Source organism: Haliotis rufescens, unplaced genomic scaffold (genome assembly GCF_023055435.1).
Source record: "Haliotis rufescens isolate VD_foot unplaced genomic scaffold, xgHalRufe1.0.p SCAF_2, whole genome shotgun sequence".
NCBI classification, from domain to species: domain Eukaryota; kingdom Metazoa; phylum Mollusca; class Gastropoda; order Lepetellida; family Haliotidae; genus Haliotis; species Haliotis rufescens.
Window position 1 is genome coordinate 29,543,536 of NW_025963890.1, and position 17,254 is coordinate 29,560,789.

The 17,254-nt window shown below is 40.4% G+C and overlaps 1 protein-coding gene across 2 annotated transcripts in view; it reads left to right on the plus strand.

The window, feature by feature from the left end:
• LOC124121654 (coiled-coil domain-containing protein 24-like) overlaps positions 1-17,254 on the plus strand; it is a 370,739-nt gene that overhangs the window by 132,994 nt on the left and 220,491 nt on the right. For both annotated transcript variants that reach the window (XM_046484687.1, XM_046484688.1), the window contains exon 3: positions 15,362-15,522. In XM_046484687.1, the coding sequence (XP_046340643.1) occupies positions 15,362-15,522 (161 nt within the window). The remainder of the gene's footprint in view (positions 1-15,361; positions 15,523-17,254) is intronic.

Consider the following 17,254-nt stretch of genomic DNA (forward strand, 5'->3'; position numbering starts at 1 on the left):
ACCTCTTGCTGGGCTGCCACGTGCATATTACATAACACACATTTCACCTCACTTCAAACCTGGATTTAGATTGAATAATTACCCCAGACACAATACATGCCAAATGGGAACCTTTGTCAGGTAATCTAAGTGGTGCTACCACTAATTGTACCTGTAATAAATTTCATTAACTGAGCATCAAGTGAATGACGACAAATACACAAGTGTACGGTTATACCAGAAAACGTGGATGACAACAAGTGAGTAGTAATCGTATTATCGACGCAATCCGAAATCCGAAAATGCTTTCACTGCATGGATACTTTTTTTTATTATTAAACTATAACCATCTGGGGTATTTCCAAATGACGACATACGATGAGCTCCGCCGTTCTTTTTGTCTGTTTGTTTAGGCTGAAGAAATTAATTAACATGCGCCTTTTGTCGAAATCTTTATAGATCACGGTTAAACTAATCAGTGTTCAAAAATGAGTAAAACAAATATTGCCTCCAGCCTCCAAGTTTATTTAGCTGTCCTTGCAGACGGTAGCCCAGTCTCTGGTCACGCTCAGTTGCGTTGCGTATCATCCGGGTACTCACGGGGAAAAAACAATAACAAAGGCAACAACCAGTCCGGGGAATTGCGTTAGATCAGTGCCCCTTTAACTTATCGATGTAATTTTTTCTGGTTATTGTTTGGATGTTGCTCCGGATTAAACCTCAAAACAAACACATCTGCTATGTAGTTATTCCAATGACAACTCACAGCATGCTTGATGTTCAAAACTATTCACGAAAGTTCACAGCACTGATCTCATTAATTATTTACTGTTGCATGATACTAACAAGGTAAATGGTTTTTTTACCAATTGAAGTTAAAGACTTGTATCGGAAATCGCTTGATCGTTCATACTTCCAGCCACTGGCGAAGAATTGTGAAAGTGAAAGTGAATCATCGAAGCTTTTTAGCATGTCCATATCAAAATATTTACTCTCTAATTACATATGAACACATTTGACATTAATAATATACCGATAATTGCCCAATAATTTATGGAATTGATAACAAGCTAAAATATTTTAAAAGATTATGATAAAAAATATCATGCTATTTTAATATAAATACATTTTTATGCTACTGTCACCCATCTTGAGTGCCTCATATTTCAGTTGATTCAATATGTTTTATGTACATAAACATGTACTAATACAGGAAGATATCAATAAGAGGTCTGAAATAGTCCAGAATGTTCATCCAGTAATGAATGCGTCAAATTAACAGTCACAACAATAAACATGTCAGGATGTGTTACTTTACAATGACACACTTAATTTGCATTGAATTGCTGAAAATCGACACTGTCATCAGCGTACTCTGTGGTCTGCCCGCGAGTACAGAACCCCGCGTTTTGATGCGAGACGAGTTGGCGACTAGCTGCGCATTTCAACGGCTGAAGAGATAAACTAGCTTAACAATAAACAATTACTGCTTCAAATAACCAGAACAGGATTAATCACATGCCTTGATTACCTCAATCCCAATATAATCGGATACAAGTTCTCGCAACCGCTGAGGACATACCATAACAGGTTACGTCAGAACAGCCTTTCACAAACTTTGACCGAGCAATGAAATTACTGACAGGAAGTCGCCATTAGCCAAGAAGAAAACATCTTTCTTATGCATTGCGGCACAAGTTTCAAATTGGCGACTTCCATTCCAGACCATGCTTTTCTTTATAAAATTTTTTAAATCAGTCATACAGTCTGTAACAGTAGTTTTGTGTTAAACTTTAGAGTTTGCATGATTAGAAAAACATATTCCGCTAACAATGTAACATTACAATATGAATATTTCCTTTTGCCTTTTTTTTTATTACAATGTGTTTGAATTTTGACCTGTTAATCCGACATAATCATATGCACCCAACAATGTCGAATTAACGGGACTTGACTGTATGATGAACCTATCCGACCATAAGAGAACATGTCACAGTGAAATATGCCACGGTCACATGCCCACAACAAGAAAATAATTATCAACATATTTTTCTTAGTGTTCATCAAATTCTCGATTCTAATTCTCATTGTTAACACAGCAAACCACATCGTGGTTGTTTGCTACACTACTACTACTACTACTACTACAAACAGATTATTAGAACTCCATTCAGCGATAAACGGTTGATTATGCAATGAGAAGCGTTATGTGCAAATGAACAACGAACAACAATACAATTATGTCTGTGTAAAACTCTCAGTAATAAAAGTGTACATAAATTTTGGGAGCCATGCGTTACCGCGCGTAGTAACCGAGGTAGCGCTTTATCGAAGAGAACAATAGCGAGGGATCACTGTACTACTACTACTAGTTTTGATTGTCATGCTTAAACATATTATTGGTAGATGCTGTAGAAAATACCCATGTCATTGTGTGTATATACAACGGTTCAAAATTACAAAACGTGTCTATTTTTCTGTTTTGCCCAGTGTAATGTTAATTCATTACACATTCAATACCTGTGTAACATCGTTATTGTAACATTTAAATAGCAACAAAATAAGAACACACTATTATTATTATCAATTTAATTTTCCACCAACTGTACACCAGCCTCGTGAAGATTCGGGTTAGAATTGGTCTTCAGCAACTAGCTTTATGCATGTCATTGTATCCCAAGAATGATTCTAGGCAAGGGGTGGTAATTTAGTTTCGTCAAATCTAGAGCAATCATCCATATATTCGTAAGGATATACACCTTTTCTCAGCAACAAATGATGAGTTATCTGATCAGTATATTGATTTATTATTGCAAAGTCATTCGGATTGTTCGCATTAGCTAAATTGTCTTGGGAAGATAACAGAAACTGTACGGAGTCTATGAATCGAAGTCCATTACTTTGTTTTGTTCTGGCTTTCCCATCCTTGTCCGTATAATGTATAGTTTTAGTCAACGAGAATGATATATATTTTTCCATATTATCAGGAATGCACGTTGGTCTTCAGCAACCAATGCTTGTCGAAAGATGTGACTAACAGGATCGGGTGGTCAGGCTCGCTGACTAGCTTTATGCATGTCATTGTATCCCAATTGCGTCGATCGATACTCATGATGTCACTGGATTGTCTGGTTCAGACTCGGTCATTTACAGTCCACAGTCACAAAGCTGTGAGATGTTAAACAACAAACACAAGTCACCTCGCCGTAATGAAGACCGGGAGTCAATTATTGTTGTGAACCACAGTGCAATTTTTTATTTCCAATAAATAACGGTAGAAACGATGAAAAATTCATGTAAACATGCATGCACAGTGAGTATCACAGGCAACATACTGTGTATAGAACATCCTGTCCATGTGTTTTCAGAATTTGAAAAACCAAGTTAACCAGCTGTTTTGATGATGTTATCTGGCATTAACATGTAATAACAAAACAACTTTATATAAGCCACCTTTGTGGGTTAATTATGTTGTCACCTAGTTAATGTCATTCTTCGGGAAACTTCTATGATAAGATGCAAAAGTACACCCACATTCATACCTGCTTATAAGTGGCTATAAGAGTCCTTTTTCCTCATTAGATCTGACTAATTTAACATCAACATGCTTCCTTAGATTCTCCATAATTTTACCAAATACTGAGTTATTCATGAGCTTATATAGGTTCTTTTCGAAATCGCTAGTAGCCATCTTTCTTAAATCTGTGTTCAACCTTATATAGGGTTCCATTCAAGGGCTTTGATCAAACTTTAGAACTCTGTGTATTTTCTTTAGTTTCATGCCTTACGATAGATATAACTGGAGATTTCTATAGTGACCTATATATTTTGTCTTATCCATCAAATTTGGTACAAGTTTTTCTATGTTAGCTAACCTAGTATTGCCCATTAAGGAGTGTTGATATTCTGACATCCAATCTTTATTCACCATTAATCGTTCTTTAATAACTGTTGTGGTCTTTGTGCAACTCTTTTGGATATTCCAAGTCAACTTCTAGTATGTACCCTTTATTCGCATCGGAATCTGTGGGGATCGCTATCACATCGATATCAATCACATCAACCCACTCAAAACCACCCGTGGGTAAAGGTTGACTCATAGCCCATCCGTACAAATTGTTGGCGTCGAGATATAATATGTGCGTGCCTTAAAATACCTTTTTGCTGTCATTGATATACCACCTCTTAATCCTTTTACAAACAAGTGCATATCGTAATCTGTGAGTAGTTTTAGTTCTACACCGGTCTTCTTCAACAATGCATCCCACGATAGTCCGGGACTGGAATAGTACCATGCCGGGTCCAAGCCGTATTGTTTTAAACATGTCTTTCTAAATATCTCCAAGATATTGGCGAGTAACAGTACATGGGTTTGCATGGGCGGATACAGAGGGGGGGGGGGGGGGGGGGGGGTGCATTGGTGCGCACCCCCCCTTTTTATTTTCGAAAAAAATCTTTATTTCTGTATAAATTACCACCAAAGACAATAAATAGATCTTAATTGAACACCCCCCCTTTTCAAAAAAGCTGTATCCGCCCATGGTTTGTAAGTACAGATCGTGATAGTCGCCTAAATTCTTACAACCTAATTTATCCCATCAGAGCGTGTTATTAATCGGCATAATCGGTTATTACAGATTCTGCTAAGTTACTATAGAATGATTCAAGGGGTGGTAATTTAGTTTCGTCAAATCTAGAGCAATCATCCATATATTCGTAAGGATATACACCTTTTCTCAGCAACAAATGATGAGTTATCTGATCAGTATATTGATTTATTATTGCAAAGTCATTCGGATTGTTCGCATTAGCTAAATTGTCTTGGGAAGATAACAGAAACTGTACGGAGTCTATGAATCGAAGTCCATTACTTTGTTTTGTTCTGGCTTTCCCATCCTTGTCCGTATAATGTATAGTTTTAGTCAACGAGAATGATATATATTTTTCCATATTATCAGGAATGCACGTTCAGCCGCCATCGGTCTTTGAGATAATGAGATGAGAATCATATCCTCTAAGGTTATGAAACACAACGGGGATGGGTATTGTTTGAGAATTCATTTTTAGTTTCAAGTTACACACTTATGAGCGGCTCCCCGATAATTACCCGTGAAGTGTCAATGATCTCTTACGGAATCCCCATTGAGGGGTTTATTACAAACATGACGAATCGTTGACTTCTTATAGGCCCTCCAATCATCCCTCGTCATACACATGGGTTTCTTACGCAATAAATTTTCCCTGATTATTCTCTCTTCATTTTGTAGATATTCTATGAACTTTTCCGCTGCATCGGGACCATCGTTGTTTTTTTTCCCCATCATACCTTACAACTATATATCAAACCCACAAGGAATATGTTCTTGAGTTTTGTATGTAAAACTGCATTCAGTATTGTGTTCGGTATTTTCTAATGGTTTTCTAAGTTCTTCGAAGTCAGCATAAATTATGTACAGTACTGGCATTTGATTACAATAATGTTCAAATTTTAATATATTTTTTCCCTTTTTAGGCATATCGATCCTGATATCAGTCTGTCCAACACCTCTGCAGTGTTCTTTATGCGCTTCTAATAGATCTTGTCTGCTGTTCCCATGCAGGCATCTTTCGCAGAAATATTTCTTTCCTGCATGTTTTGTTTGATCGCATAATAGGCTGCTTAATTTATCCACGTATAATGATATTTCCTATCTTTTTCGATCAGAAATGAATTGATTCTGGGAATATGTTCTGGAGCGGAGCTTATCTTGTGTACAACAATTCCTTTAGGAGAATGTCCGAAAACATTTATAGCCAAATTATTTTGCTTTTCCGCCTTATCAATTTGCGAGATTGGTGTAGGTTCGTCTATACCATCAAGGTTGAGTCCGTCATTTTGGGGATAGCTAGAAGGTCTATTTGCAATTTTAGAATCTGTGGGAAACAATGCAGATCTTATCATCATTCTGAAACAGTCATCTAACTCCTCATTAATTTTGCTTGATATGATGGGCTTTACATCATTAACATCCATGTTGGAATTAATATCCATCTTACAACCTCTTAGATATTTACCAACGCCGGCTGTGGGTACAAATCTTAACTCAACGGGTTGATTTTTATCAACATCAACTGATTGATTTTTATCAACATTCAGTAAATCAATCAATTCAGCTTTTCTCATTTGAGAATAAACACGTTGACCATGTTGTTTTGCCAAAGCCTTCTACTCTCTGACAAAAACCATTGTGATTTAATGGTATATGCAAAACGAGTCAAATGTCTAAATGGTTATATTTTCATATATCTAAATACGTATTCTCCACAACCTATTCCTCTCATTGATGTAATCTCTCTTCCTAGTGTAAATAATCTGATCAGCGCCGTGTTTCTAACATAAACAATGACGACCTTTGACCCCTATCCCACATACAGAACATGTCTAATTTACGTTTCCCTGTCTGATGTAAAAAGCATGAATACCACAATATATAAAGACGCAACATCGGTTGCATTGAATTAGTTTACCCATGAGTGTAAATCTACATGGTTATACACCTATCATATCATTTGTCTAAATGCAAATCAAATCTCCACTTGGTGGGTGAGTCATCGCTCAGTTGACACGTAATAGATCATAGTTTCTGCCTAATTGTGTAGCTAAAAACAGACACACCGGTCATGGTGTCATAGCTGATAAGACTCAGCCTGACATAGTGCGTAATAGATCATAACTTATGCATAATAATGTAGCTAAATTTGGACACACCAGTCAACCCAAAAACAATAAACGCTATCTCGTGGTCTTTCTGAGCCTCTGAGAGAGTGTTGGCCTTGGCATTGGGTCAAGTGTCTTTCCGTAAACAAGAAATGTATTCGTGCATGGGAGATTCAACATCCTTAAACGTTTGAATTGAATGTCCTTGTTTACGAAGTTTATCATTAATAAAATCTAATCTCTCCATTGTGTGCCTGGCCCATAGTGACTGAGCTGTTCGAGTTGTTCTAATGCTTTATTATGTTGTTTATGCTCCTCACCTTCCATATTAGAAAAAAAAAAATTACTCCCCGAAGAAGCTAGAGCATTAACAATAGCTCCACCAACCATCATCGCAATTGATGCCATACTATATGTTTATAAATTATTCAAATGTTTAATTACTTCATTATGTCTTCTGGGATAAGCCCTTGTTTGATTAGCATATCTTTTGTAGCCATTGCTAGGCCTACATCTAGAACCATCATACTGATGTCATAACCAATGAAATCTAGCTTGAGTGGTGTGGCTTTAATAATCATTTTAGCTATACAGGCATAGCCAATGGCCAAGCCGCTGACCACTGCTGAATGATTCGTTGCGTTTACCAACATTTTACTGTCTGTAACTGGAGTATTCATTGCTTTATAACATTACATGAGGGCTTAACTCTAATTGAACCTCATCTAATTTTTGAACTTGTCGTGTTTTCTCTTCTCTGGTCTTATAAAACCATACTGCTGCTATAGCAACAACCCCTAGTACATAGGGAGCCCAATCAAGGATTGTGTTTTCTTGTTCACTTGTGGTATTTCCGTCTCCATTATTAGTAAGTGGGCATGTATGTTTGAATTGACAATACCTAGCCGTTATTAAAGCGGTGGTAAGTGCTAAGAACATTCTGTATCTATGATAAAACTCACAGCTTACTGCGCTTTCTTTTGATGAATGAGTCTTTCGCTAGAGATTCGCATAAATATACTCAGACGCTAAAGAATGCAAGTCGAGTATGCAGTATACATGTTATTTATTTTCAACAGTAAAGACAAGAAATACTAATAGGGCAAGATTGACAAAAAATTGACTGAAGACAGTTTAATGGATTGAAAGGCAGATGACATAATTGTTTTTTTCAAATGTTAAGGGCTTACACAGTTTTGGGTCAATACCCAAAATGTCAGTCAATACCTGGTGTGACCACCTTAAGCATTGATCACTGCCACACATCTCCTGTACATTGAGTGGATCAGACGATTTGTGAAGGCCCTAGGGATCCTCCTGCACACATCCAGAGCAGCTGTGCGTAGTTCATCGGCAGTTGTAGGGACTGGGCGCACATTGTGCAGACGCCTTTGAACCTCATCCCACAAGTGTTCGATGGGGTTCAGATCAGGGATGAGGGCTGACCACGGTAGAACACTGATGTTGTGTTGTTGCAGAAAGGCCATGGTAGCTCTGGCAACATGGGGACGAGCGTTGTCCTGCTGGAAAATGTGTTGTTGATGTTGTGCAAAAAATGGAACAACGTGGGGTCGGATCACTTGGTCGATATACCGCTGAGCACTGACGCCGTCACCCCGACCTTGACCAACATTCAGAAAGCACATGGATCCAAGTCTCGCATCTCCAATCCCTGCCCATATCATGACGCTAGGTCCACCCCATGGATCCCTTTCCACAATGTTTCTGTCAGCGAAAAGATCAAATTCTGACTCTTCCGTCTGCGTGGGAGACACAAAAGCGACTTTCATCAGAGAAGATGACATGCCTCCACTCACGATGATGCCAATTGTGATGACCCTGTGCGCACTTAAGTCGTGCTTGTCGATGCCATGGTACGAAAACAGGACGACATGCTGGTCGGCGACATCTGAGGTTGTTGGAACGGAGACGTCGGATCACAGTGTCCCGGCTAATGTGTCGGTTATGTGTTCCTATGGGCTGTCAAGTACTTTCACTTACAGTTAGGAACAGATGTCGCTGGTGTTGACGGGTAATCTGCCAATCTTGTCGAGGTGTGGTGACCCTAGGATGACCGCTCCGAGGAAGGTCATCTGTGGTCTGTGTAGCATTGTATCGATGCAGGAGACAGTAAATTGTGGTTATGTTAACATTGAAATGATGGGCAACATCTTGGACAGACTCTCCAGCTTCCGAACGTCCGATGGCCTGGTTTCTCTGAATTTGAGTTAGGCGTGGCATTGTTGACGAAGGAGTGGTAGGTCCAAGAATCGGCCACAGTTTTATACCCACAACAGTTCGTGACAGTTCGTGCATTTTCGATTTTGCAAGAAATGTGTGCATGATACCCACATATTCATTGAAATGGCGCGTTTTGGCGATTCGTTTTTTATGTTGCGTTTTTACTTGGGGCTTCCAAAATGCAACCAAAAATATTGATAACACCATCAGGCTTCACTACATGCTAAAACTCGTATCAATTTATGGTTCCGTGTTTGTTACCTATTTGCTTAAAACCACTTGCGTTTCTTTTGCGTGAGTATAGAAGAGGGAACTCTAGACTTGTTTTGCCTTGTGGTATGTTTGCGTACTAGTGTTTTGCAGATTTTGTTCTCTTTTCCCTTTTGCATAGTATTGGTGCTGCTTACGTATCCAAGGGATCCAATTTTTCGACTTCTTCTTGCAAAAAGGTCCCATATACTTGAATTTCCGATCCATTTGTTGTTTGTAGAAACAGAATAGTCCTTTCCAATCCTCGAAATATATCTTTGGCAAATTTTCTACATGTATATTCTCCTTCCATATACAATGCTTTTGTGCATTCTTTCCATGCTCGCGCTTTTCTATATATTGCATGGAAGAATCTTCCACTTCTTCGAATTTGTCTATCTTTGTATTTGCTGCAAGTTCTTCTTGGTTTGGTGTTTTTTCTACAACTAGTGGATTGTATTCTAGCTTTTTGTTCTCGTTGTTGTAGAATGTTTTTGTTTCTTCCACGCGCAAAGACAATTCGTCTCCTTCTATACAATATACATCTACATTTTCAATATTTTCGATACATCTAGCTACAACACGTTCTCCTTTCTATCCGAGTATAGAAATAGTTTTTCCAGAAAATTCAGACATCTTTCTACACCAGTCCCCCAAACTTTCTTCTACAATATTTTTGGTATCTGTAGATGCAATTCTACATTCTTCTATATTCTTGTATGTTTTTTGTATTTCTTCTATTTCTTGTTCTCTCTTTTTCCTTTCCTCCTTTTCTTTTTGTATTCTTTGTTCGTGTAATTTTTTAACTTATCCTGCATTACTCCGTATTGCATTTACTGCTGTCTTAGACAGAGAGACGAACTGTGTGAGATCCAGCTGCTGAAGAAAGTTGTCCCAACCAGCTCAGGAGGCAGCGCCCTCTCACAGTCGGCACGTGACCCGGAAGTCATGACGTCACACCAAAACACATAACTGCTTTGTCACCTCCACGGACGGACGTACTTTGTATCCCTTGTGGAAATTAAAGCTTATTGTTTGTTTTTTATATTTTGCGTGTTTCTACCTTCATTATATGCTGCTACATTGTTACCTGTTATGGGCCGTGACCTTAGGGTCTTCCCATTCGTAAATTGTAACGTTTATCGCTCGTTTGTGGCTCACGTCACAGTAATTAACGGGCGCAATGTTGTTCCCGCCATTTTGTTTTCTTTCCCGCCATTTTGGCCATTCACCACGTGGCCACGTAATTTCGTGTTCTGCGTTTTGAATTCTCTCTTTGGCTTGGGTAATACATTACATTTATGTATGTTGTTTTGGTGTGCTTAAAGCCTTGACTTTTCGCTACCTTTCAGCGTAATTGTTTCTTCTCATTAACTTCAATATAATACAAAGTTTTTGAGTTACATTATGTCTCCTGTACTCTGTGGTTTTGCCACATGGTTACGTTTTTGCTTAAGGCTATGCCTTTTCGCTACCTTTTAGCGTAATTGTTTATCTCATAAACTTCAATAAAATATACTGTTTTTGAGTTACTTTATGCTTCCCATACTTTGTGATTTGGCCACATGGTTATGTGTTTGCTTAAAGCTATGCTTTTTGGCTACCTTTTAGCGTCATTGTTTGATCTCATAAACTTCATTGAAATACAAAGTTTCTGAATCACATTATGCTTCCCGCACTTTGTGGCTTTGCCACATAGTTATGTTTTGCTTAAATTCCAGATTTTCTGCCTCGCTGCACTTGTTGCCGCGGGAACAAATCTGGTCGGGGCCGCCCCTTTCTGCCGTGATTGTACGACGCTGTACTTTCACAAGGCAGTGCCGATGTTGCAGTCATTCGTCGCTGTGATCCTTCAGCTCATGCGAGTATCCAGGACACACTTCGCTCAACGTGCTCGTCGACCCCCATCTACGTTGACGGCAGCAGCGCTCAGCGGAGCTTCGCAGTGCTCCCAACACCACCGGCGGCTCCGGCGCTCTCAACGTAGAGTCTGCCTCCCATGGCACGACATACGACCGTTCACGGTCTCCAACACCACCACATCAACGCTGATGTCTCCGACGCTCCCGGCGCCTCTGATGCCTCCGATGCCTCCGGCGCTCCCGGCGCTCCCGGCGCCTCTGATGTCTCAGCGCTCCCGGTGCCTCTGATGTCCCGGCGCTCCCGATGCTCCCGGCGCCTCTGATGTCTCGGCGCCCCGGCGCTCCCGGCGCCTCCGCATCCTCTGATGTCTTCGGCGCTCCAGGCGCCTCTGAGGTCTCCGGCGCCTCTGAGGTCTCAGATCTCAAGATCTTGGACGCCTCTAATGTCTCTGGCGCCTCTGACTACTCCTACTCCAGAGTTACGGCGCTCCCGGCGCCTCCAGAGTTCTGGCACCTATGATATATCGGCGCCTAAGATGACCTCCGGCGCCCAGATCAACAAGCTTTATCAAGCTCAGATCAACGAGCCGAGTATCCGATCTTCTACTTCGGCTTAAGGGGCACCATCGTCAATCGCCTCCCCGGCGCCACTGCCCTCTTCTTCTCTTGCTGCCGTCTCATAACTCGTCACACGGAGAAGCATGGTGAAACAACTGTCGCCGCTCCTGTCGCTACTCTCCCGTCGGTCTTCGGGATCGTGACTATCGTTCTACTTCCTGGGTGGAATCTTTTTAACCAATAGACAGTTGGTCTGATTCAACTTGCCCACTGAGACGTTATCCATAATCCCGTCGTTTAAAGCGCTATGATTCCGGAGAGATGACCTGCGGGTTTCCATCGAAACAGCGTCATGTGAACAGTGTCTGTATCAGATTCGACGACGACATCCACTTATAAAGAGTTTACTTCGTCGACATCGCCGACACCAACGCTGTTCTGCCCTACCCTAGCGCCAGCTTTCTTGAAAGAGATTCTCCTCGGCGCTCCCCGCGTTTTCCACGACGCCCTTTGGGTTCCGTGTTTTATCGCAAAACTCGGGTACACCACTTGTTCGTCTCTCACACAGTTCATTGAGGATTGTCTGTGTGTGGAGTTTGCACCTCAGTTCCGACTCCAATGCGGCTTTCTCGGCTACTGCGCAGAGTGATTTACACGTCACGTGTCAAGTACTCGGACTGTCAACAACTCCGACCGGAATTAGGTCAACTTACCATGGCAAGGGGTACCATGTAATTCTACAGATTGGTTTCCATGTCTACCTGTACGCTTGGTGCAACCACTCAACCAGGCGCCTGTCGCAGTCCATCCATGCATGGATGTTGGAAACAATAGAACCTCCTCTACCAACACGGCTGTCACGAGGAACCTTGTTTCATCAACCCTTCGCTATATGAACGATAGCGCCTATAGGCGTTCAAGGGATGGAAAAGATCGCCTTCCTTCGTCTGGTTTGATCTTTTCGACTACGACACCTTCCTATCTTCCGCCTTGACTACCCGACACAGTGTCGATTTGATACTTAAAGTCCCTCGGCCGTCCCACTGACCCCTGTTGCATACCTGCCTCGTATCGTGTTGTCGTCCTCCATCGTCACCTCGATATAAGAACAGGAGTACTTATACGCCGCTTCAGGGATGAAAACGATCTCATTACTTCGTGCAATGGACATATTGCCTCGACTTCCTACTACCCGGTTACGTCGATGCCCCGGCGGTCAATTGTGAAGCTGGTTTACTTCGTCTACTTGAGGTTGGTTCGCAGGCGATCACACCTTTTTCCGAATCGTACCGACGGTACGCAATCGCAGACCCCTGTTGCTGACTACCTCCCCTGCCACCTTGTCAGTGGCTAGTGGCCCACACCAGCCCACATTGTGACCACCTGTGATCCAGAGATCAACACCATTGGCGCAGCAACAGCCTCGAGATAAAGGCTTATCCGGGACGTCACTTGCTGACAGTGCATTCTCGGTCACACCCTGTTGATCGTGTCCACTGACGACGTCACCGTAGTGTGGTGTTTGCGGACCCAGAGTACTCGCCCCTCTCCCGGCGCTACATGGATGATCAAGTAGTGCGACATCCCCCTTGCCAATCTCATGAAAATCAGACCTGAAGACATCCCAGTAGGGGTCACGTCAGAACGACCTTTCATCCGACCAATCAGTGTATCGCTTACCAGATAATGAAAGTGACAGTCGGAATGTATTTCTAATCATGCAACCTCGAAAACTTTATTCTGAAGGATAGTTACGGGTTTAACGACTGAATCCATACAATCTAGCCCATCTATTAGCCATAGCAGAATGTTCTTTTGTTGAGGTTTCAAATTTGTAATCAAGAATCTGTCAAAATATGTTTCGAACCATAGTCGCCAATTTGAAATTAGTGCCGTAAAGCACGAGAAAGCTGCCTTCTGATTGGTCATTCCATTGGTCGGTCAAAGTTTGTGCAAGGTCAGTCTGACGGATGTGACCCGTAATGGGATGTCCTCAGATCTTTGTTTAGTGATAATTAGAACTAAGATCTGAGTTTAATGAGATTGTCCCCCTTGCTTGACATGCAGGAGAGTTTTTTTCGCCTTCGGATCCCCTTGACATTGGTCCCGATTGTCAGGTAGTGCTTCTTCCCGTTGGGATCAATGTAGGGATTTACCTGAAGAATCCTTCAGCCTCTATTTGCAAAAATGAAGGCGTAGATAACAGGAATACCACGCTAAATCATCTAAAATCTTCAAAATCAAAGAAAACACAGTCCAAGACGATAAACCCCTGGGAAAATCATCTACAACATTGACAAACAGCACTGCCTCGTGCCCTCCAATCTCCATTTTCTTGATTAACCATGAGGGTGTGTCAGATAGCTTCCTGACTGACAATCTCTTGTGTGGCACCGCTTAGTCGGGTTCCCCTGAGCACTTTGACGAACCTACATTCAGGGACGGACGTTTTGAAAGTGCTCAATCTCATTAAAATCCACCGCTAAACAAAGATCAGAGGATATCCCATTACGGGTCATGTCAGATGGACCTTTTGCGAATTTTGACCAACCAATGAAATGACTGACAAGAAATCCACATTAGCCAATCAGAAGGCAGCCTTCTCGAGCTTTACGACACTAGTTTCAAACTGGCGACTATGCTTCGAAATATATTTTGACGTATTCTCGATTAAAATAATTAAAACTGATAAGAAGAACATTCTGGAATGGCTTATAGATGGCCTAGATTGTATGGATATAATGATAAAACCCGCAACTGTCGTTCGGAATACCCCATGTTAAATATTTCGTGGTTGCATGATTAGAAAACACATTCCGACAGTCACTTTCATGATCTGGTAAGCGGCGCTCTGATTGGTTGGATGAAAGGTCGTTCTGACGTGACCCTTCATGGGATGTCCTCAGATGTTTGTTTAGCGATAGCGAGAACTAAGATCTGATTTTAATGAGATTGGGAAAGTGCTCGGATCCTGCCAACCCTACTATTACTACTTAGGCCCCGGTCATTTCACCTTTGATGAACCTTGGAGGTTCGGAATACATCTCCATTACCTTCCACTTCGACAATAGATAACTTGATGATCAACATCCACAGCAATGATCTCGGTGGATCTCTTGCTCAGTTTTTTTATGCATGACATAATTATGGACAACACTCTGCAGTATCCCTTTTTAAAACCAGTCTTATATTTGCAATTGATTTACACCTTCTGATAGGAAATTTGATATTTTACATTTCTGCATAATTTTAAAGTTAGTAATAGAACCACTGCTGTCCAACTGTATAGAATTTTACTTTCCAGAACTTACATAAATGTGTATCAGAAAAATAACTTAGCATACAGACATTTACGTCACATGTTCAGAAGTGAAATGGGGTTTTACGTCTCGTCCAAAATTACTGCGCTTATGTAGCAACATGCGTGCATGTGTGTGTGTGCGTGCCCTTGTTTTACCCCGTAATGCTGAGAACCAGGCAGGGTAACAACAAGTACCATCTTTTGACGTCTTTTGATATGACACGGCTGGGGATCAAATCCTAGACCTTCCGCTCTGGGGGCACTTGTTCAGAATCTGAATCTTTTTGTTTGGTCTAAAATCCATAAAAGTCCATATTTGGACACTATTGAAATTGAAGCTAAACGATAAGTATGGGTTGGTAGATTCAAAAGACTACATTGTACCCATGTGTTGATAAAACCCAGGTGTCTGACATTTTGAGAGAATGCTTGTTTGAATCGTTGTAAGTTTGATATTTCCTATTTCTATTACAGGTGTCTACACTGATGTCCATCTGGCATGACTATAAAATGGAGACACGTGAGAGTGAACCTCCTAAACCTCTCCCAGAACCGCCACAACAACGAGAAAGACTCATACAAGAAATCAGTTTCTTTGTTGCAAATGTCAAAGATAAAGCCAATAGCACGGGAATGTAAGTGTCAATATATACACTTGTTGAAATCTGCATTTTCCTTATTAATAGACAATAACATATTTGTCACCTCAAATGCGTATTTAGACAATTAGTGTTATCTGATGTCATTTTGACTGAAACAGCTCTCCTGGTAAAACAATATCATTATTATGACTACCCAACCTCTGTTACATCATAGCCAATAATCCTATCTAGGTAATCCGAATAGAGTCTTCTGTTTCAACACGTTTCCTCCAACCATTGGCTATTTATTTTGATGGACAACAATCGCTCGTGTGTTTCTTTCAGAAAGATGAATGGGAGGGCATTAGGTCAATTTTATGTTTGCTTAACTCTTTCAACAATGTAGGCGGGTACACTGGCCAAGAAGCCTTGAGTCCCAAGACACCGCAGCCCAGTACACTGGCCAAGCCTCAGTCACATCAAAATAGTATATAATTTTTTTAACCTACCTGTCTTATCATTCATTCATGAAATCTATCACATTTCACAATTTTCTGCACTATTTTCTGCAATGTTATTGCAATTACAATTCTTGGACAAACACTTAGACAACAGGACCACATTGAACATGTCAAAGAGCAATATAAAGACGTTTCAAGCAAATCTTTAAATATATTATACAAAATAATAAATAAAGTCAACAAATATATATCTAAAAGTTATTTTTTCCATCTTTTTGTGCGATCTTGTGTTAAGTGAGTGAAATGACGTCTCGGCTTCGGTTGCCTCGATTTCTCACCTTGGACACAATGTTTAATGCTAACATATATGCGTGAAAAATCTTTGTCACAGCTCGTAAAGTAGCATGATACATCCATGAAGTTCCATATTTTTAATATAGATCGCTTTTTCCTCCTTCAAACGTTCAGAATAACACGATTTTACAACAACAAAAATTCGTCAAAATCTGAAATTCATCATACACAAGAGGACGGTACCAATGCTGTAATTTGATTGGCTGCCTTAGGTCACATTCTCAAATTTCATGAACCCTGTGGAAGATTTCAGCAAGAAAGCATCATTAGTAACCAGGTTTAATCCAATAAAATTGCATGTTACAGCTACATATAAGACTCCAGGTGAGGTTACTACAGTTTAGATCTCATACAAAGCTTCGAAAATGGAGTTATTTCTTCATGTTACTGAGCGGACAGCTGCTGTTATTGGGAAATGAGTGATGACAGATACTATTTATGATTCTTTGAAATAAAAGTTTTTGATTACGTAAATAATGAAAATAAAAAAAATATAGGTAAATAGATTTTATGAAATCTTATATTTGTCCGAAAATCATCAAATTCTTGCTTAATCTGGATTTTATGAATGTGTTAGCTTACATTTTCTCATTTACAACAAACTTAATTAAGATGTAAATGCATTGTCAAAATAATGTGAGTTCATATGTATAAATAGTAGAATTAGACCTTTCAAATGGTGTTGTAGCAAATATGTTTTACAAGCAGATATTTTTCTTGATAAATGTTGGCTTCATCTATCACATAAGTCTCTGGGAACTTGGTGTCACAGCAGTAGAAGCTTCCGGTTGATTGGTGTTATATGAGTTAATTGTGTATGCATGTGGGGTGCTAATGAACTTTTAAACTAGCACTGGTTACATGCGATGGTGCTCGTGGTCCAGGTATCATGGAATTATTATGGTTCGGATGAACAAATCCTTCCAAATGGCGTGCTGGTTTTCTTGGGGGAATTAGTCAGCAAAGAGCCG